We start from the raw sequence: 19,786 nt of genomic DNA on the forward strand, positions 1-19,786 counted from the left end.
ATCACATCTGCAAAATCAGGATGGAAGGTAACTTTACAGGGTAATAAAAAGATTTAAAATATAGAGGATTCCCCTCTAGGCTTAGCTTCAAAGTTACAAGAAACAAGAATAAAACTCTCTCTTAGCATAAGGAAAATTCACAAGCTAAAACAAAAGGTAATCTAACGCATTCCTTGCCTTTACTTACAATTTTTGTAATCTTAGATGCTTGTTTCAGGTAGGTTTTTAGGAGATGTTTTTCCTGCCTGGTCCCTCTCTCGTCCAGAGAGAGAACAAACAAAGAGAGCACAAACAACCCCCTCCCCGCCCCTGATTTGAAAGTATCTTCCTTCCTTATTGATCCTTTTGGTCAGGTGCCAACCAGGTTATTTGAGCTTCTTAACCCCTTATAGATAAAGGAGGGATTTCATGCTACCCTTAGCTATATGTTTATGACACCTCCTATATCCCTACGTAGCTCTGCATCATTCTTGACGCTGACATATCTCTCTTTCCCTCATCTCCTGCTCTCTGCAATCTGCCAACCACCAAACCACAACAATGTTGCTGTTTGCCACAGCTTTGACTGCCTGTAAGGAAACAGTCACTAGTGCCTTCATCCACTCTCACCGACAATTGCAATCCCTTCTGCTTGGACACCTCAAGTCCCAGCTGTCCAGATTCTTGCATGTGAAGAATAATGCTACTGCCCACTCCTTTTCATGTACTAAGAAATCTGATCACAGAACATCACTCCTCAAGCAACTTAACGGGCTCCCTATTGGTTTCATTGAAAAATCCACTTGAAAAACTGCCCTGCTTATTTTCAACTCTTTTCACGGACCCACTTCCTGCCTACCTCACAAATCTTGTCTCTCTCTAATCACTTTCCTGCTAACTCTGCTCATCTAGCAACTGCCTCCTCCCTGTAATCTCACCACTGCTGGCGAGAGAACCCTGCCTCTGTAGCTCCTCTCATCTGGAGCAACCTTCTCGTATCTTCCCACCTCACGGAATCTAAAGGCTGGTCTACAACAGAAAATTAGACTGACCCAGCTACGTCACTCTGAGCAAGGTAGTTAAGCTGATCTAAGTCCCCATGTAGACAGTGCTAGTTTGACAAAAGAATTCTTCTGTCGACCTAGCTACCACCTCTCATGGAGGAGGATCACCTACAGCAATAGGAGAACCCCTCCCCTCGGCGTAACTCCATTGAAGTGCAAAAGCAGAGAACCCTCCACAAAAAAAAATCAGCCACTTGGCTTGCAAAGTTGTGAATAATTCAAACACTAGGAAGCTTTTATTTTCTATTTCATATTTTCTATGCTGAAAAGGAAGAGTACCCATCTACAATTACCCAATAGCAGCTACTGGCTGGTCCTCATTACTTTCAACAGCACTTTAAAAGAAAAAAAAAAAAAAAAAAGAGGGCATACTCTACCTTGGCTTAATTTTATTTGCATTGGCGTCCTGATTTTTCTGCTGCTTCTTGTCCTTCTTATTGCCTGAAACAGCTGATGCATAATCTTTTTTAGGAGCTTCAATTGCCTTTGTTTGATTTGTCTTCTTTTCCATTTCTTTGGGTGTCCCCTTTCTTGGGGTTCCTTTGGCTTCCGCTTCCATGTTCTGTGACACAAACGCAAAGAATGAATCAAAAGCAGCGAACCTCAAAGACACGACTTTAATAGAAACCAACCGGATTTGTTCCAGGTAGCATGCGATATCTAAAGTACGATGTTGCATGTCAAACAACCCAATTCAAAACTGATTCAGTTGGGTCTGCATTTAGTGTTCTGCACCAGCGCTAGGTTCACTTCCAAAGACTGGTCATTTCATCACTCCCCAGGGCCAGAGGAAACGAGGGTGAATCTTCTGACCAATCTAACAGCCAGAGCTGCAAGAGTGCTCTGATCAGGTTTTACATGGAATCTAATGCCAATGTTGGCTGGCAAAAGTCACCATGTCGTAGGTTCCTGGAGGAAGGGGTATAAAGGAAGAGAAAATATCTGCAATTCAACCAGTCCATTCTGGGACTGAACCCCACATTCAGAGGAGGTGTCAAGCCGGCATAATGAAGCAACATAGACAATGTATATGCATTTCTGTAGTGTGTGGACTGTTCTGAGCACTGCTGTGAGATTTGGGAATGGAGGGGGGTGAGGGGGACTGGACCATGAGATAAAGTTCAATACAATGCGTTTTTCACGTTCTATGGGGAAAAACTGACAGGGATTCTGAGCCAATTAACAGCTGTACCCGCTACATTAACAACAGAGAGAAAACTGACAAGAGCAATGCTGAAGATTACACTCATTTCACTGAATAAAGTTCTGCTCAGAGATAAAGCTGAACTCAATGGGGGGCTTTGGAGATGGGAGGAGAAGACTTAACCCCAAGATGGTTTAGTAAATCACCCAGCAACGGAGAGGCACTTGAACTACTGTAGTATAGTTATTCTTGCACTAAGGGCAACTCTTCCACCTCTGGAACTAACCAAAGGTGAACAGAGAAGTTCACAGATGTAAGATATACCTGTGCAAACAGACTGGCAAGATACTGCAAAGCACCCCCTACTTCCTCCCTACCTCCTCAGGTTGTTCGACTGGAGTGGCAGCAATGAACAGGCTTCATTTTACTGCAGTAACCATTTCAAAGTTCAAAAGAAGGAAACTTATTCCAACATAATCACATGGTTATTTGGCAGTTTACCTTTGAAACTGGAGCACTTGCTTGCTGCTTACTCTCTTGTTCGACTTTTCTGCTCTGTGTTGTTGCAGCTTCAGAAAAGGAGACTTTCTTCTTCTGACTTTGATGGTCTGCATCAGAATTTGAATCCTTACTCGCAGGTGCTTCCATATTGGAGCAAAGCCCTAAGGACACACTCTCTCCCTCTTCTTTGGAAGCCAGTGCATCTCTGTCTCCCCCTGATGTCTGGGTATCTAATCTATTTCCTGAAGGCTGGTCAACTTCAGCAGGGCCCCTTTCACTTTCCTTCTTGTCAGAGCCCTTATTTTCTCTGGCCATTTGTCCATCACTTGGCGAACTTTCATCTTCCATCTTCTCCTCTGTGGCTCTGGAGCCTGCAGGCTGAGCAAGCTCATCCTTGGTGCCATTCTGCACTGACTGGTGCCTGGTGTCACTGCTGCTGGGATTGTCTTCCACAATCATCTCTGGACTTTGACCTTCATTTCCCAAGGGGCATAACGAACAGTCACTTTTAATCTGACTTTCGTTGTTACAGGGAGAGGACTCAGCCTCTGCGTTGGCTACTTCATTCTCTTGGATTTGGCTTTCTTGTGTTGGATTTTTTGCACCAGCCAATTCTGAGCTCAAAGAAGAGTCCAGACTACAAGGTGCTGAACTTACAGAGGTCAAAGAGTCCTGCATCCCAGAGCCGGAAGGATTCTTCTTACTCTTATTCCTCTTTCTCTTTTTCTGTGTAGGGAAGTAAAAACACACACACATCCTCACTTACTCAGAATGGGGAAATCCTGTATTCACTGCTTCCCTTAACATAGCGGGGATGTCCTCAATCCCCGTGGCCCTTGTAGGTGGAGACAGAATAACTAGTCCATCTCTGTCATACTCCAACCCCAGCCCCCAAAACATCCTTGCTTATCCCATCACTTTCTGATTTTAAAGACAAAGGAAAACAGGGAGGGGGGGAATAAAATCCTACCTTAGCTCAGAGAGAAGGAAAATGCTTGTGTGAGCTACTTAAAATTAAGAGAGTCCTAACCAACTTCTAAACTAGGTAACTGCATTTGACCTAAGCACTGCTACCTGACTCTTCCTTACTTCATGTCCTACACTCTTGCAGGTATAGAACCGCTGTTTTATATATATCCCAGCTCAGAGGCTGCTGCATTTCATGAATGAGGAAGGGAGTCCTGTATCTATGGTTGGTAAAGGTCTTTGCGGGAAACCTTCAGAATGAAAAGTTCTGTATAAAATGTAGAATATTATGATGCTCTGAAAAGGACACTGTCTAAGCCTTCCTGCCAGCTTCTCACTTGCTCCATGATTACAGCTGGTTGTATTTATGGAGTATTTCACTCCTTGGGGAAGGTGAAATCGAGGGTCCTGGCAATGTAAGTAGGGGGCTGTGTGTAAGCAGGAAAGGCGCTTTTTTTTTCCCCCTTCTTATTGATAAAGAAACCAAATCGGATACAAAAATTCTTAGAAGAGTTTTAAATGCTGCTACGGCAAAGTAGCAGCATCACTCTCACAAGTATCAAACTAAAGAATTTTACACATTCTGTTCAATGCCCCCGACTGAGAACACGACATAAAAGGGTCAGTTTCACAAGACACAATAACGGTTCTGGTGAGACGAACGTGCTTGGAGTATTGGAGCAATGGAAGGGACACACTAGCTGAAAATGAGAGAATGCGATCTGTGGATTTCCCTGAAGCCAGGCTCTTCCTGGCTGAGAATCCTCTTATGACCTCTTCCAAAACTAATTGGCTTGCTTCCCCACTCACCTGCCAGTCAAAATTATCAAACCCAGGCCGGATTCACCATATTTGCTGGTTTTAAACTCAGGCAGGCGGGGAAAAAAAACAAAGGTCTTCCCACCTCATGCTTCTGATTGTCACTCCAATGAGCATACAGCTGGATTGCAGGTAACCAAGCACAAACAATAGCGGGAGAGCAATGGTGAATGTGGACAGACATGGACAGCTACTACAAAGCACCCTGTTAAGCTGGAGGAGGGAAAGACAGAGCTATGTGATGAAAGGAGAGAAACGACAAATCCATCCGCCTCATTTGCCAGCACAGAGATTGTGAACAGAGACTGGTTCCAGATTCAGAACTACGTATACACCGGAATTACAGAGACACTGGCTCTGCCCAGTGCGTCAGGCAGGGCCCATTCAGGAAACTGCTGACAGCAGTTATTAAGTTTAATCACTTCAGGCTGGCATCCAACTGTGGACCCAGAACAGACACCTGTGCTAGTAATTGGGGCTTCAGGCCAATGCGCTTGCTTAGGCCGCTCCGGGTAGAGGAACTACTCATGAGAACTACCTGCTGTGGGCTTGTAGGAGATGGGCTGCTATCCTCAAATTGGATTGGTTTCTCCTTTCTCCTCTTTCTGGAAAGGGGATTAGCATCATCCAACTCACTCCAGACTACACCGCTTGCAGCTTTTGCTGTCTGTTGAAAAATGGCTTCACTTTCAGAGAGATCAGGAAGTGAGGTATAATTGCTAATCAATATTTGTCTGTCAGGGTAGGCTGAGTAGTACTTTATACTGCAGTGTTTATTTGTAGCTTGCATTTTTAGTTTATGGCATGGGCAATTTTTTAATAAAATTATTTCTCTACTTGAAACAAGTCCGATTTTCCTCCTGCTGCTCCTTATGAACATTATCCGGCGAGTGCATGAGACTTGGGGGCGGGGAGAAAGCATACCCTCTCCAACTACCACTTCGCTCATCAACATGCGACACTGGAGAAGGAGAGACTGTGCAAGGAATCTGGCACCGCAGTCCCTACAGGAACCAAAGTGATAATGGAAATACGTGTATGCAGTGTTGTTGTAGACATGTCGCTCCCACGGATTTATGGCTTATTATGGTAAAACAATCTGTATCCCACTAACACCCCTTTTTATCCTAGGACTACAGGGATGTTAACAGAGATGGTGTCCATAGCCTGCCTCTGTTTGCCAGAAGCTGGGAATGGGAGACAGGGGATGGATCACTTGGTGATTACCTGTTCTGTTCATTCCCTCTGGGGCACCTGGCACTGGCCACTGTCTGAAGATGGGATACTGGGCTAGATGGACCTTTGGTCTGACCCAGTATGGCCGTTCTTTTGCCAAATGGGTCCGACGGTTCAGGTTCCTCAGTGCCCAAGACTGATGGTGAATAATAGAGCTGAAGGGTCAAATGCTGAGTAGCTAAGTTAACAATCGACAACTGAAAGACTCAAAGATAAAGGAAAAGGCTAAAACTCAAAAGAAGAGGAAGAAGTAACAGAATAATAATTCCACACGGTGGTTTGCCCTTTATAGGGCCTAAGCACTATCATGAATACTCATGCTAATGCCCAACCTTCCAGGCCCAAATCTAACTTTCTCACCCACGTAATATGGGGGTGCACTTATTCTATAGCCTAACATATCTATACATATTAATCCAATTAGCTCATTCTCAGACCTGTCACTTCTTGCCTGAACTGGTTTATGGTTGTCACTTCCACGTTCCTGCAGTGTTCCCTGTGGTCACTGTTTACCACTGAGTTCCAACTCCTACTTTTCAGTAGACACGTCTAAGGGCTTGTCTACATTACGGGCAGTGATCGATCCAGCAGGGATCGATTTATCGCGTCTAGTCTAGAGTTGACGGGAGAGCATCAGCCATTGACTTACTGCAGTGAAGACACCGCAGTAAGTGGATCTAAGTACATCGACTTCAGCTACGTTATTCATGTAGCTGAAGATGCGTAACTTAGATACACACACACACACACACACAGAGTGTAGACCAGGCCTACTTCACCATACTTATGCTAACTTGCTGAAACTAATCATACAAGATACAGACCTCTAGGCTCCTTGCGTTACAGCCAAACATAACAGAGTAAACCAAACAAAATACAATCAAATAAATGAGCAAACCAGTAGCTAATAGGCAGGATATAATAAGGCAAACCAGCAGGCTAGCCCTATGGGCTACACTCCACATTGGATTAATTTCACCCTGCAAGTGTATTGCTCTCTGACCATCACAGAAAGCCCAGGTTTTAAGTGGGCAGTTCACAAGTCTCAGTGAAATTTGTTTAGCTGTTATCATATTCACTTATCTACATACAAAAATCACAGTGCTGGAAGTTACAGATTTAAAAACAACAACAAAACCCAAAAACCCAAACATACACTGACCACACCACAATAAAATCAGGGAACGTACTATGCCAGTGGGAAAAATGCATAACTGTAGGTATTTCTGCCAAAATTATATTACAAAATAAGTTCCCTGTTCATCCCTCCACATGTATTCTGGTGTATGACATTTCACACAATGGTTTATTGTCTACTGTTGTGTAAGTATTGTTTGTTGTATAATAATTTTGGGCCAATGTTTACCACATGAATCCCATTCAAAGAACTAATTAAAATATTAATTAGAATCTAGAAAAATTCTGATTATGATAGTAGCTGTAAAGTTTCTATGTTCATGAGAGATTTTGTTAACGCACAAAACTGGAAACAGCAGAGGCACGTTGGGTTTTTTTAAAATGTCTTGGGGATCTCAATTAGAATATTCTGGAACTTAATAAAGCTGTCAGTGTTATGAAGTCACCATTAAAGAAAGAGGCAGCTTGGAACAATTTTTTTAAGTCCTCTGCTATAAGTTGTAATAAAAGAGGATTTGAAATCCAAGTAACTGAGAATCTGTTTTCCCAAGCATTTAAAGTTTTCAGCAATATGAGAATCGGACATTAAAGGACTTGTCCACACGAGAACGGTTTTGCTATGCAGTACCAACATACCATCCTAGTCCAGATGCAATTTATAGTAGCAAAAGAGTGCTATTGCTGGTATAGCTTCTTACACTAGTTCCCCGAAGAAAGTAAGCTATACCGTCAAAAGCATTTTTGGCCAGCATAACCATGTCTACCCTAGGGCTTTTGTTGGTACACACACGTCAGAAAGGTCATATCCCTAAGCAACATTATTATACTGCCAAAGGTTTCTAGTGCAGACCCAGCCTAACGTAGCAGCATTGGCTGACAAATCCCCTAACAAGCAGATATTGACTTGGGACAGACAGATTTTAAATCCTGAAGCTTTCCTGTATCATTTATTGATTCTATTATTGCTGGAAACATATTGTTAGGGGAAGCTGTATAATTTAGTATCTCAGCGACATACACGGAGACACCATTTGCTACCAAATTTATTATATTAAAATATGTATCCGATTTCCTTTAAAAAAAATGCAATTAGTGGTTCCAGACCAAGAGCAAAAAGCATTAGTAATAGGTGCCTCATTCTGCAAACGAGAGAGAAAGCAGAGGAGTTATTTGCTTGAATCATGCTTCTTGGCACACGGTGTCCTTACCCACTCCAATACTGCAGGGAAATGGGAAGATTCCTCAAGGTCTCCGCACAGTACACAGTCTGAACCAGCGCATTCCGACATACTCACTTTCTTCTTCGAGACACCGCTTTGAGTCCCCAAGCTCTGTGACAGCAGCTCTCCTGGCTTTCCCTGTGTTTCTTTGGTCAGTGGTTGTCCATCAGCAGCTGGCACTGAGAAGGCGCCCTCTACCTTCAGTTCTCTCCCACTCTCCATTTCCCCCTCAGGGACTGGAGCTGGCTTTACATCTCCACTTCCTACAACTGAAAAAAAGTTCTCTATTAATTTTACAGTGAGGAAACAAGGAGACGACAAAATGTAATTCTCAGCCGGAGTGGGGGAAGGAAGAAGGGAAATCACAAATGTTGATTAAATGCATTCATTGACTGAGACATGAACACTGCTTCCACACCCCTTTCTGAAGAGAACACTGGAAATAACCTCAGAAGGGAGGAAAGGAGCAATTCTCAGCCCTAAACCAAGGTTATAATAATTATAATTAATGGAGATATCCCATCTCCTAGAACTGGAAGGGACCTTGAAAGGTCATCAAGTCCAGCCCCCTGCCTTCACTACAAGGACCAAGTACTGATTTTGCCCCAGATCCCTAAGTGGCCCCCTCAAGGATTGAACTCTCAACCCTGGGTTTAGCAGGCCAACGCTCAAACCACTGAGCTATCCCTCCCTGGACAAGGTTAAGAGAGAAGGGCCAGTGAAAATGACTAAACTGGAAGCCCCACTCTGAGACCACTTGCATCACGTGACCAAAACTGCACAAGCCGTTGAACTTATACTGCAAAAAAGGAGATTAGAGAGGGCTGGTCCTGAAAGTATATTTCAGCCCCGAGGCTGAAATCTCAAAGCATTCCTTCCTCTGTTCAGTGCAGAAATATGCCCTCCTCCTCTGTCAAAAGCATCAGAGTTACAGGGCTGGCTGCACCTTAAAGCATTGTTCCTTAATGACTCTTAAGTGTTGGCTGAGAGGTGGCTCCTGTTCTTCTTTTTATCTTTCTCCAGCCATTCTTCTCCTTCCTGCCTACATATCAGAGAGGCCCCTGCTGAGTTAAAGGAATACATTCATACAGCAGACATCCCAATAACCAGGCCAGCATCCATAAATTTTCACAGGGCAGCTCCAAATCTGTCACAGGAGGCACAGGAAGGGAAAAAGGTCCATAAGAAAGTAAGAAAAACATCCAATGACACATGCCATGATTTGCAAACAAACCAATCTGCGTGTGGATGACAGGGTCAGATACATGGCACAAGAAAATTCTTCAGAGCTATCCTTTGCCCACACTTCTGCCCAAACCTGCCATCCCACCAGGCAGATGCTGCCACAGCATGAGCGCTGCACATTCCAGGGGAGGAACTGATTCTGGTAGTGGACAAGTAGTAAATCAATAGTCACCTATACTGCCAGATACTTGCTTATAGCAGCTGTGTTTCATAGTGCTTTTGTGCTCAGGGTATCATTAACTTGTGTCTTTTTCATATTTTTTACCTGCCTTTGTTAGCACGTCATTCCAATCATCTTCAATTGCTCCCAACTCCTTCCTTTTTCCTCCAGGAATCCCCCCCACACACACTTTTGGCTTCTCATACGTGCCATGGCTTTATGCAGCATCATCTTGAGTGGTGTATTCACCATTGTATCACAGATGTTATCAGTTTCCTCCTGCATAATTCTCAGGGCAGAATTGTCGAGTGTGAAGTGAACAGGGCCTTGGTATGAGCACGTGGGTATGAAAGGCAAAGCCAACAAAGCCCAACAGCTTATCTATCCCCACAGAGAGCAGGAGGCACGTAAATAAATCACAAGAAAAGCATACAGTCTCCTCCCCCTCCCCCAAAAAAACAAGGAAACAAATACAATGCAAAAAAATCTACAAGTAAAATGGGGGTTTAAATAACAAATGTAATATAGAAGGTGGCCTGCAAAGGAGGTGGGATAGAAATCACAGTTGTGTCCTTGTTCGCTTCTTTATGATGCATGAAAGGGGCCCGAAAGGATCTGAGAAATAATTCCACTTGTGTTTTACATGACAAACTCAAGTCCTGTGACTCTGTCTAGGCTGAAAGACTTGTTCTGTAGGGCACCTAGCTCTATAGTACTGTAAGTATGAACTTAAATCTAACGTATTTTTTAACGACTTTATACTACCAAGTATCAAAGGGGTAGCCATCTTAGTCTGTATCCACAAAAACAACGAGGAGTCCAGTGGAACCGTAAAGACTTAGGGTACATCTACACTACAGCGGGGAGTCGATTTAAGATACGCAAATTCAGCTACGTGAATAGCGTAGCTGAATTCGACGTATTGCAGCCGACTTACCCCGTTGTGAGGACGGCGGCAAAATCGACTTCTGCGGCTTTCTGTCAGTGGCGCTTACTCCCACCTCCGCTGGTGGAGTAAGAGCGCCGATTCGGGGATCGATTGTCGCGTCCTGATGGGATGCGATAAATCGATCCCCGAGAGGTCGATTTCTACCCGCCGATTCAGGCGGGTAGTATAGACCTAGCCTAATAGATCTGTTAAGATGTCACCAGACTCCTCGTTGTTTTTATATTAACAGGATCTCAAAAGCAGCTTTGAAGCAGTTTTGTTTTTGGGCTTTGTTAGAGCAAGACGACCTTGTCAAACCATAGGTGATAGTTCGGTAATTTCCTACTGTGGGTTGTGCGGCCCTACGGCCTGACCTGTGCTACAGTCAGGTTGATGGAAAGCAGTTTACATTGACATAACTCTGTAAGTATCCACACTAAAATGCAGTTCCCACCAATGTAACTGGCCCACTATACCGACTTAATACCACCAGCTCCACAAGAGGCACAGCGCCTAGGCTGCCGTAGTTAGGTTGACGCAGTGTCAGCGTAGACACTGTGTTGCTGACATCCACGGTTGCTGCCTTTCAGAAGACGTCCAACAATGCCCCACACTGACAGTTAAATCGGTGCAAGCGCTCCTGGTGAGGACGCACACTACTGACACAAGGAGCGTAGTGTGGACATGCAAAAGCAATTTAATTACTGTGGGGCTGTAAGTCAACGTAACTTAGGTGGACTTAATTTTATAGTGCAGACTTGCCCTAAGTGTCATTGCTGAAATGTGAGGTTTGAATGAGTAAGGGGCACTGACAATTGTGTAGGTCAAAAGGCAACGGGCTATAAGTCAGGTCCAAGGAAGTGGCTAGGCCTTAAGGTCCAGAGACCCATTTGTCAGTCCCTAACTATTAATCCAGATAAGGAGTTGTAACAGTTTTGATGGAGTCATCTCCTGTTGTTTCCCTGCTCTCACCTGCTCAGAGGAGGAAAAAAAGCACTGTGGCCTCAGACACATGTAGTGGAGAAACGTCCGTTGGAGGGAAGGCCCCAAAAGTGAACCAAAGGTTAAGCTTGATCACACTCTACCAGGATTGCGCAATGCAGTTGCAGTGCGAAGCTGCAATACCCTGATTCACTTGCAAGATCTCAGGCAAGAGACTGAGGGGTATTAGCAGATCAAATTGCAACCTCAAAAAGTCCAGGTAAATGAGCAAGCAGCGGTCTCAATCTACTTTCTTATTGAATTATTGATTTTAATTTATGCTAATTCCTTGATTAATTCAGCTGATCTCCACTGTCACTTCAGTTTAATTATTGCATTGTTTAGTGTTGTAGGGAAGTTCGCTTTACATTTCCCTGTTTGTCTTCTCAGTACAATTCCTAAAACATACACTGAATTGGTTTTGTCTCCTCAAATTGCCATGACATCTAAACAACCTTAAAGCAGAAAGATTTGAATGAAAACATTGATAAGCCATTTGGCTCAGGCCTGAATTAAACCCCATTACTATTTTACACTATGATGATAGTGCAGAAGTGAGATACATTTGCTACAGACTGAAAGCTGAGCAGTTGAGAGAGAAGGGATTTTCAATTAGACTGCTCAAAATAGTGTGTGTTTTATTAGCACCTATTTCACTTCATTTGGAAAAGGAAGCTGCTTAAAGATTCAGCACCTGCCGCCCATTCAGTGCAAGGCAGGCCTGCACAACATGCTGCCCACGTGGGCTCACTGTGCGGCCCGCGGGCAAGCGGCAGGGTGGGGCTGCTGTGTTCACCCCCTGCCCAGGGGGGCCCCACCTCACAGCCCCATGTGCCCGGGCCGTGCACCAACCACCCTAATGGCCAGAACCGCACGTCTCCATCTCCCGCTCCCTCTGCCTGGCGTACAACGGGTGCGTCTCTTCCGGGGCCTGCTGAGGCGGGAAGCGCTGGGCACGAGGCAGAGCTGGTAAGTGCTGAATGAGGGGAGGGGCACCCAGCCTGGGCTCGAACTGCAGCTCGGGGGGTGGGGGGGAGAACTGGGCCGAGACACCCCCCCCAAAACCCCCCTTCGGTTGGGGGCGGGGTGGTTACTGCGCTGGTTGGTCCCAGGGCAGCCTCTGTAGTGATCGGGGGTGTGTGGAGGGAGGGTTTGAACTGTCTGTGGGCAGCCAGGAGACGTGTGGGGGGGAGGGGGGGCGGCGCGGGTTGGTTGTTTGCACCTGTCCTGCCCCAACTACTGCCCCCTTCCCTGGTCCAGGGACCTTCCCCCCACACACACACACCCCCAGGCTCCCTGCGGCCCCTGTGTTTATGTGTTGGACAGTCACATCCAATCCCTTCACACTGCCCCCCTTCCCCCTCCCCTTAGTTCATAGCCCCAGAAAATCCCTTCAAACTGTCCCCCTTTTCCCCTCCCCTTATTTCATAGGGGTATAACAAGCCGAGAGGGTGGGCGGACAGTGGCGGCGAGGCTTTATACTTGGGGTGGGGGGTGAGGAGGTGAGCGGCAAGTCGGTGGCTGGAGGGGGGTTGTTTCCGCAGGGCTGGGCGGCGCTGGGGCAGGGGATGTGTTTCGGGGGGGCTGGGGGGCTGGGAGGGGGTGTTTCGGGGGGTTTCGGCCCTCAGCTGTTTTCTTTGGAGTAATATGGCCCTCGCCACTTTATGAGTTGTGCAGGCCAAGGCATTAGAGCTCTTTGCGTACTCCTGCCAAACCAATGAAGAGCAGCCTTGACACTCCAGATATTTCTAAAGTAAAAAGCAATCAGGAAATTTCAGAAATAAAAACAAAAGAACATAAGAACGGCCACACTGGGTCAGACCAATGGATCATCTAGCCCAGAATCCTGTCTTCCAACAGTGGCCAATGCCAGGTGCTTCGGAGGGAATAAACAGAGCAGATGATCATCGAGTGATCCATCCCCTGTCGCCCATTTCCAGCTTCTGGCACGAATGTTTCAGGCCTCCTCTATCAATCTTAAAGCAGGAAACAGCAAAAACCCAATTACAAAAAAAAAAATCCTTTGTTCGCACAGTGCCCAACACAACACACGTCTAAGGGTGCTATTGCAGTAAAAAGTAACAATAATAATGACATCTATAAGGCAGAGATAAGGCAGGCAACCGGATTCTCACCCTGCCCATTGTCAGGTGGGGGATTCCCAGCGTTGGGGAACAGGTCCCAGCCACACACCTCTGCACAGACTCCAACTCTCTCTCCAGGAGACCAGAGGTAACCCTTGGAACAAGTACCATGTTTTACAAAAGCACAACACTTTTATCCAACCCAGCAAAGCCAGGAGCAGACCCAGGTCAGGATCTCTAGCAGGGTTACACAAACTCCCTTACCCTGATACAATACGCAGCCCGCCCCTACCCCCACACCTAGCCAGACATGCACAAACTCTCTGCCTTGTGCAGATGCAACTGCACCACCCTTGGGTCAGTCCAACCTGTCTGTGCCCTCTGCTGCTTGCTGCTTGGTATCAGCTGGCCTGGAAACTCCTGCCTGTGTGTCCTTAACAGTCTCCCTTTGTCTCTCCTCCAAGCAGCTCCTAGTTCAGCTCTGCCTGCCTCCATTCATCCCGGTGTCTCTCTGCCCCAGCTCAGCACTGCAACTTTTCCCGCTGCTCTTTCTTTGTTCTCTCTACAAGTCTTCCCAGTTCCTGGGCATGTCCAGCCCCACCCCCCTCTCTCCTCCACCTGCTCATTGGCTCAAACCCTCCCAGGTGGTCCATAGTTATGTCTGTGTCCTTGTTCTGGAGTGGCACTCAACCCCCAGCCAATCTGGTTTGTGCAGCAATGGGGGGGGGAGGTCACCTCAGGGCCATGCCCCCCCCCCCCACCACCTCACTCTGTACTTCTCTTGCTTTGGGGCCAGGACCAGGGTCAGGTTCTTCCAGTAGGGATCCCCCCTCATGTGAGCCACCCCAGTGGAAGCCCAGTGACTTCTTTCAGCCCTGCCTCCTAGCTACTACGACTAGGATGTTCTCACCCCTCCCTGTTTGGTGGCTTAGGCTCAAAGTGGCAAGGCCTGAGCATGTTCCAGTGGACCCCACCTTCTCCGATCTATCTGCCAACTCTGCTCAGATCTGGTATACCAACCATATGGGGTACGGGATCCCACAGGCAATGTCTGATTCGGGGACCCAGGCTACATCCAGTTTAGAGCACCTCTGCTGCTTAAGTACTATTTGCATGTCATCATGTGTACATGTCAAATAACTTTGCCTCTTTGCAATATCCTACAGTCAGCCAAGCAGTAAACCCAAGTTACCCCCATCCTCCTACCTTTTTCCTTACTCTGTGTGCTGATGTGGGGGAGCAGCCTGAACCCACAGCTGCTGCAGAAGTTGGGAGAAGCATCTTGAGAAATGTAGTTGCATTTAGGGCACTTCATACCCGCACACTGCTGCCTCAGGGAAAAGTTTTATGCCGCCTGTTTCAAAGCAGGAAGAGAGACACACACAAATGGTTAAGAGAGACAGCAAAACATTGATTCATTATTAGTGACCCTGGGCCCTTGCTAAATTTCACCCTCAGGACACTGAGAAAATGTGAAAGCAACAGAGGTCAGATAAGCAATGTTTCAAGGCCTCACAAACCATTACTTGGGCATAAAATGAAACCATCTCCCTGCTTCCCACACCTCACAAGCAACAGAGACTTCAGTTGTTAAGCTCATTTATTTAAAAAAGCAAGTGCAAATATTTCAAGCAAAATAAATTAATGAAAACTGTTTTAAGAGCCTAAATCATTCACAGAATGTGTGCCTACAGACTTAACAAAAATACAGATTTGTAAAACGTAACCCACTATTTCCTTTCCTTTGTGTGCATGTGGTAACAAAACAATTGTGCACAAAACAAACAAACTGCAAAACACACACAGCTTCCCCCCCCCCCCCCCATCTGCTTTCCCCCCTTCACTTTGCTTATTTGCCTTTGGTGACATTTGCTGTAGAGTCAGTTTTGCCTGTTTACATTATTTTTGCAAAACAGTAACATAGGAGAGAAAAATGTTCTAAAAGCTAGGAAATGCAATTATAAAACCACAAAAACTGACAGGAAACTCTGGGCTGAAGCTAATTTTTATACTTTTTTTTTATTTAAAGAAGAAGAAAAAAAATCATTAGAAACCACACTGATGGAGTCACTTTTTCGGGGAGCTGTAGGCCCCACCAGTACTGAGATTTGAATCTGGTATACCCTCTTTCTGGAGGATCACAGTTAAAGAAGGCTCTGACTAAAAAGGGGATAAGGAAGTATCCGAACTGCATAGTTGCTTACTGTATTCATCGGTTGCCTCTTGCCTTAGTAAGAGCCAGATTTTCAAAGATGCTCGGCACCCAGCATCTCCGTTTATTTTAGTGGCTAAAGGAGAGCTGAATTCTTAGACTGAAAATCCAGCCCTAAATTCTTTGGAGTGGGGACTAGCTTGTTGTCATGTGTGTACAGCACCCAGCACCAGGGGACTGGGGCTTTGGGCATATTACTGCGCTGCAAATAATAAAGCAGAAGAAGAATGATCACCACAAGCATGGCCTAAACTGTGGACAAAGGAACTTGGCACGAGGCATGTAGGCGGCAGGCTGCACCGGGGAGGCCCCGAGGTGGGAGGGTGGGACGACAGGGCAGGTACACGCTGGAACGAGGAGGGATGCTCACAGGGCAAGGCCAGGGCCATGACACTTGGGCCAAGGGACCACAACACCTGCCCAGGCCAGGCTGAGTTACAAGGCCCCCCCCGCAGCTGAGACTCCCCCAGCCCAGGGCAGCAGGGTCACCCTGCTGCTGCCAGCTCCCCTCTGGGGCAGGGGAGTGGGGGTGGGCCCCCCAGGAGAGGGCCCCCAGCCAGCCCTGCATAGAGGAGGGAGCGCCCCCACAGTCCCCTCAGCCCCCCATGGGATGCGCCGCCCCCACCCCTCACGAGCCCCTTACCTGCAGCCTCTCGTGCCTGAGGGGGTGGGGGAGGGGCGGCAGGGGGCGGGGCCAACATGCAGATCGGCTCACGGCCCCTCCCGCGCCCGCCAGGCACATCAAGAGAGCTTCCTCCCTATCCCCGAGAGCCCATGCTAATGAGCTTCGCCGCTCGGCCAATGGCAAGGCAGGGAACGCTCGCTGTATGCAAATTAATCCCCCAGGCAAGCGCGAAGCGGAAGGAGCCGTTTCCGGACTACAAGTCCCAGGGTGCAGCGGGTTGTGATTGATCGCAGCTGCCCCCAGCCGCCCGGCCCGGGGGACAAAGGGGCAACCGCGGAGCCCGCCCCTGCCCGCGGGAGAGCAGCGGCCGGACCCTGCCCCTCCCCGCCGCCAAGCCACCCCCCCGCCCGGCGCATCACCCAGCCCCGCCCGCTGGGCAGGGGAGCCCCGGGGTGCACGCAGCGCGCCCCATAGCCGGGCCCGTCCTGGCCGTGCAGGGGGGCGGGGGGCCCACCCCAGCCGGGCCCCTGGCGGGGTAGCGGAGTGGGGGCGGGTCCGTGCCTCTGCAAAGCCCCCCCAGCTGGTCATAGCCCCCCACGAGCGCCGCCAGCTCCCGGGGCTGGAACCGGGGCGTCGGGCTGCACCCCCCGGGCTCCTGCACCCCCAGTCCTGCACCCCCAGTGCTGAGCCCGGCCGAGCTCCCGGGGGGCCGAGCCCCGAGCTGGGGCCGCTCACCTGAGCTCCGCGCCGGCTGCCGCTGCCCAGGGACCCGGCAAAGTTTCTGTTTCTGCGAGTGGGCGTCGCTGGAGAGCCGGCGAGTTTCGCTTTCCAAACGTCACCCCGGGGCAGCCCCTGGCGGCCGGTGGGCCCCTACCCCGCCCCGCCCGCCGGGCTCGGACCCGCTCCCCGCTCGGGCTGGGCACCCCGGGCTGCCAGGGACAGCCACACGCGCCCCTGGGCAGCGCAAAGGGCCGGGCGGAGCTGCCTCCCCAGGGCGCTGCTGCTACAGCGGGGTGGGAAAAGGTCCCTTCGCACCGCAGCGCAGCGGCTCCTTCCCAGAAGCAGCTGCACTAACGGGGCAGGTCAGAGCGGGCTGGACACAAGGAGCCCCCCTGCCTGTCTCGCCCCAGGAGGAGAGACGGGTCGGGGCTACTATTGGTATAACCCTGCAACAGTCCCGGACAGAAAGGCGATGCTGTGCCCAGGGCCTAGACACACGATTGGGAGTGAGGGGGTCAGTCCCACAGCAGGCGCTGTGTATTTATGTATTGTCCAAGGCCCTGAGCCTGCTAACACTTGTGTATGAGACCAAGGGGGTGAGGTAATAGCTTTTATTGGGCCAATTTCTGTCCACACAGCGCTCTGCTCCAGGCCTGGAAAAGGGAGTGGGGAGTATGTCTACACTTAAAAAGAACAGGAGGACTTGTGGCACCTCAGAGACTAACACATTTATTAGAGCCTAAGCTTTCGTGGACTACAGCCCACTTCTTCGGATGCATATAGGGCGAAACATATATTGAGGATGCATCCAAAGAGGTGGGCTGTAGCCCACGAAAGCTTATGCTCTAATAAATGTGTTAGTCTCTAAGGTGCCACAAGTCCCCCTGTTCTTTTTGCGGATACAGACTAACACGGCTGCTCCTCTGACACCTGACATAGATAACCCACCTCCCCAGGGGGGGTTCGCGCAGTCCAGATACATCTGTCAGGGCAAGTCTACACTTCAAATGTGCAGCAGCACAAAGGCACCGGTGCAGCTGCGCTGCTGTAGGGTTTCAGTGAAGACGCTCGTTAATCAGCCTTTGTAAGAGGGGATAGCTAGGTCCGCAGAAGAAGCCGTCCTGTCGACAGAGCGCTGTCCACACCGGGGTTAGGTCAGTACAACGGCATCGCCCAGAGGTGTGGACTTTTCACATCCCTGCGCGATAGAGCGATACCGCTGTACGTTTATCATATAGAACTGGCCTCAGGGGCGTGGATTTACCCGAGAGATATCACTCTACCCATGTAAGTCCCTAGCGTAGACCAGGCCGCGGAGTGTCACAGCTGCTGCAACCGGTTGTTCAGCCTAAGTGGTTAGCAGAAATGCCCCGTTAACATCTCTGCTGTCATAGAACAGTGGGGGCGGGGAGGATAATGGGCTGCAGATTATTGTAATAAGGCTAAGCCATAAATCCAGTGTCTTCCCTGCTCTGCCACAGGTTGTGTGTGTGACCTTGGACCTCCCTGTGTCTCCGTTTCCCATCTGTAAACTGAAGGGTGGTGTGATAAGTGCATTAAAGACTGAAAAGCTTTGAGATCTTCGGGGGCCTGAGGAGACTAAAGGTTTTGAATAGCTTCTTGGTCACACCTTTGAGTAAAGCATCGTTTGTGATGTAGATGTACTCAGAGAGGCGTCTCCATCTCTCCCAGGCCAGGCCCTGCCTTCTGGCATCCTACCCATTCCGGCTGCATGGCCCTGACCTTCCCCAGGGTCTATCTGCATTTGCCTGGGGGAGGAGAGAGCTGATTTCTTTCTTTGATCACCTCCCTTCTCTGTGTCTGGAATGCTGCTCATACTAGCCTATGCTTGCTCGCAGGTCCATCTAGTGTGCCATCTCTGGGAGTGGCAGAAAACAATGTATAACCAGGGGGCACAATGTGAGGAATGGTTCTGAGACCCCCTTTCCCTGCTGGAGGTGTGTTCATTTATAGCTGGTACAGTTGGGTGCATCTAACAGCCAGACACCCCCAAAATTCCTCTACCCTAGAAATATCCATAAAAACAACCCCCACTGCAGGTAGGTACAGCCAGTCCCATTCAGCCCCCGCAGCCCTTGGGGAACAGGGAAAGATTCCGCAAAATCCTTCCCCGCGGGAGGGAGAAATGAATGAAGTTCTCACCAGGAGGCGCCCCTGAGACTTACAACTCACTCTGCTTTCAGTTTCATTTCTCTGCTGCCTGCTCAGGCAGTGCTGTGTGCAGGGTTTTATAGGCATGTCGGTCCCAGGATATGAGAGGGACAAGGTGGGGGAGGTCTTAGCTTTTATTGGACCAACTCCTGTCGGTGAGAGAGAGAAGCGTTGGAGCCACACAGAGCTCTTCTCCAGGTCTGGGCAAGGTCCTCCGAGCGTCACAGCACATGTGGTGTCTCTCATCCAGTGCACTAAAGACCCCAATAACAAGGGCGGGGGTGAAACCAGAACTCACAATGCTCTCGAATGAGCTCAGACAGGAAAATGATAAAAGACAGGAGGGGGGACACTTTCCACAAAGCGATCTCTCTATACCTAACTTATCAGTCCTCATCCTCCCTTAGGCTCCCTAAGCGAGTCAGGGGCCAGAGTAGAATTAACCTGTGGCTAGATCTCTGGAAATAGTCCCCCCAGTTAAGCTCCAGTCCTGGGGTTCAGGTCCCTCCGACCTGTCTGTACACCCCACTTCCTTACACTCGAGTGCCCAGGCCCTCGACTTCTGGACACAGTGCACACAGATTTGCTGCCTC

At 48.6% G+C, this 19,786-nt stretch overlaps 1 protein-coding gene across 3 annotated transcripts in view; it reads right to left on the bottom strand.

Annotated features, from left to right (window-relative positions):
• RNF213 (ring finger protein 213) overlaps positions 1-17,103 on the bottom strand; it is an 83,910-nt gene extending 66,807 nt beyond the window's left edge. Inside the window, exons 1-6 of one of the 3 annotated variants that reach the window (XM_034789861.1) lie at positions 17,037-17,103; positions 14,671-14,818; positions 8,142-8,335; positions 5,012-5,140; positions 2,689-3,414; positions 1,421-1,605 (exon numbers count right to left, since the gene is read on the bottom strand). In XM_034789861.1, the coding sequence (XP_034645752.1) occupies positions 1,421-1,605; positions 2,689-3,414; positions 5,012-5,140; positions 8,142-8,335; positions 14,671-14,779 (1,343 nt within the window). In that variant the 5' untranslated portion in view covers positions 14,780-14,818; positions 17,037-17,103. Of the gene's footprint in view, positions 1-1,420; positions 1,606-2,688; positions 3,415-5,011; positions 5,141-8,054; positions 8,336-14,670; positions 14,819-17,036 lie in introns of all 3 variants that reach the window. The other 2 variants (XM_034789863.1, XM_034789862.1) reach the window with 2 other exon arrangements.
• Positions 17,104-19,786: the final 2,683 nt, after the last annotated feature.

This window comes from Trachemys scripta, chromosome 14, assembly GCF_013100865.1.
Source record: "Trachemys scripta elegans isolate TJP31775 chromosome 14, CAS_Tse_1.0, whole genome shotgun sequence".
Taxonomy (NCBI): Eukaryota; Metazoa; Chordata; order Testudines; family Emydidae; genus Trachemys; species Trachemys scripta.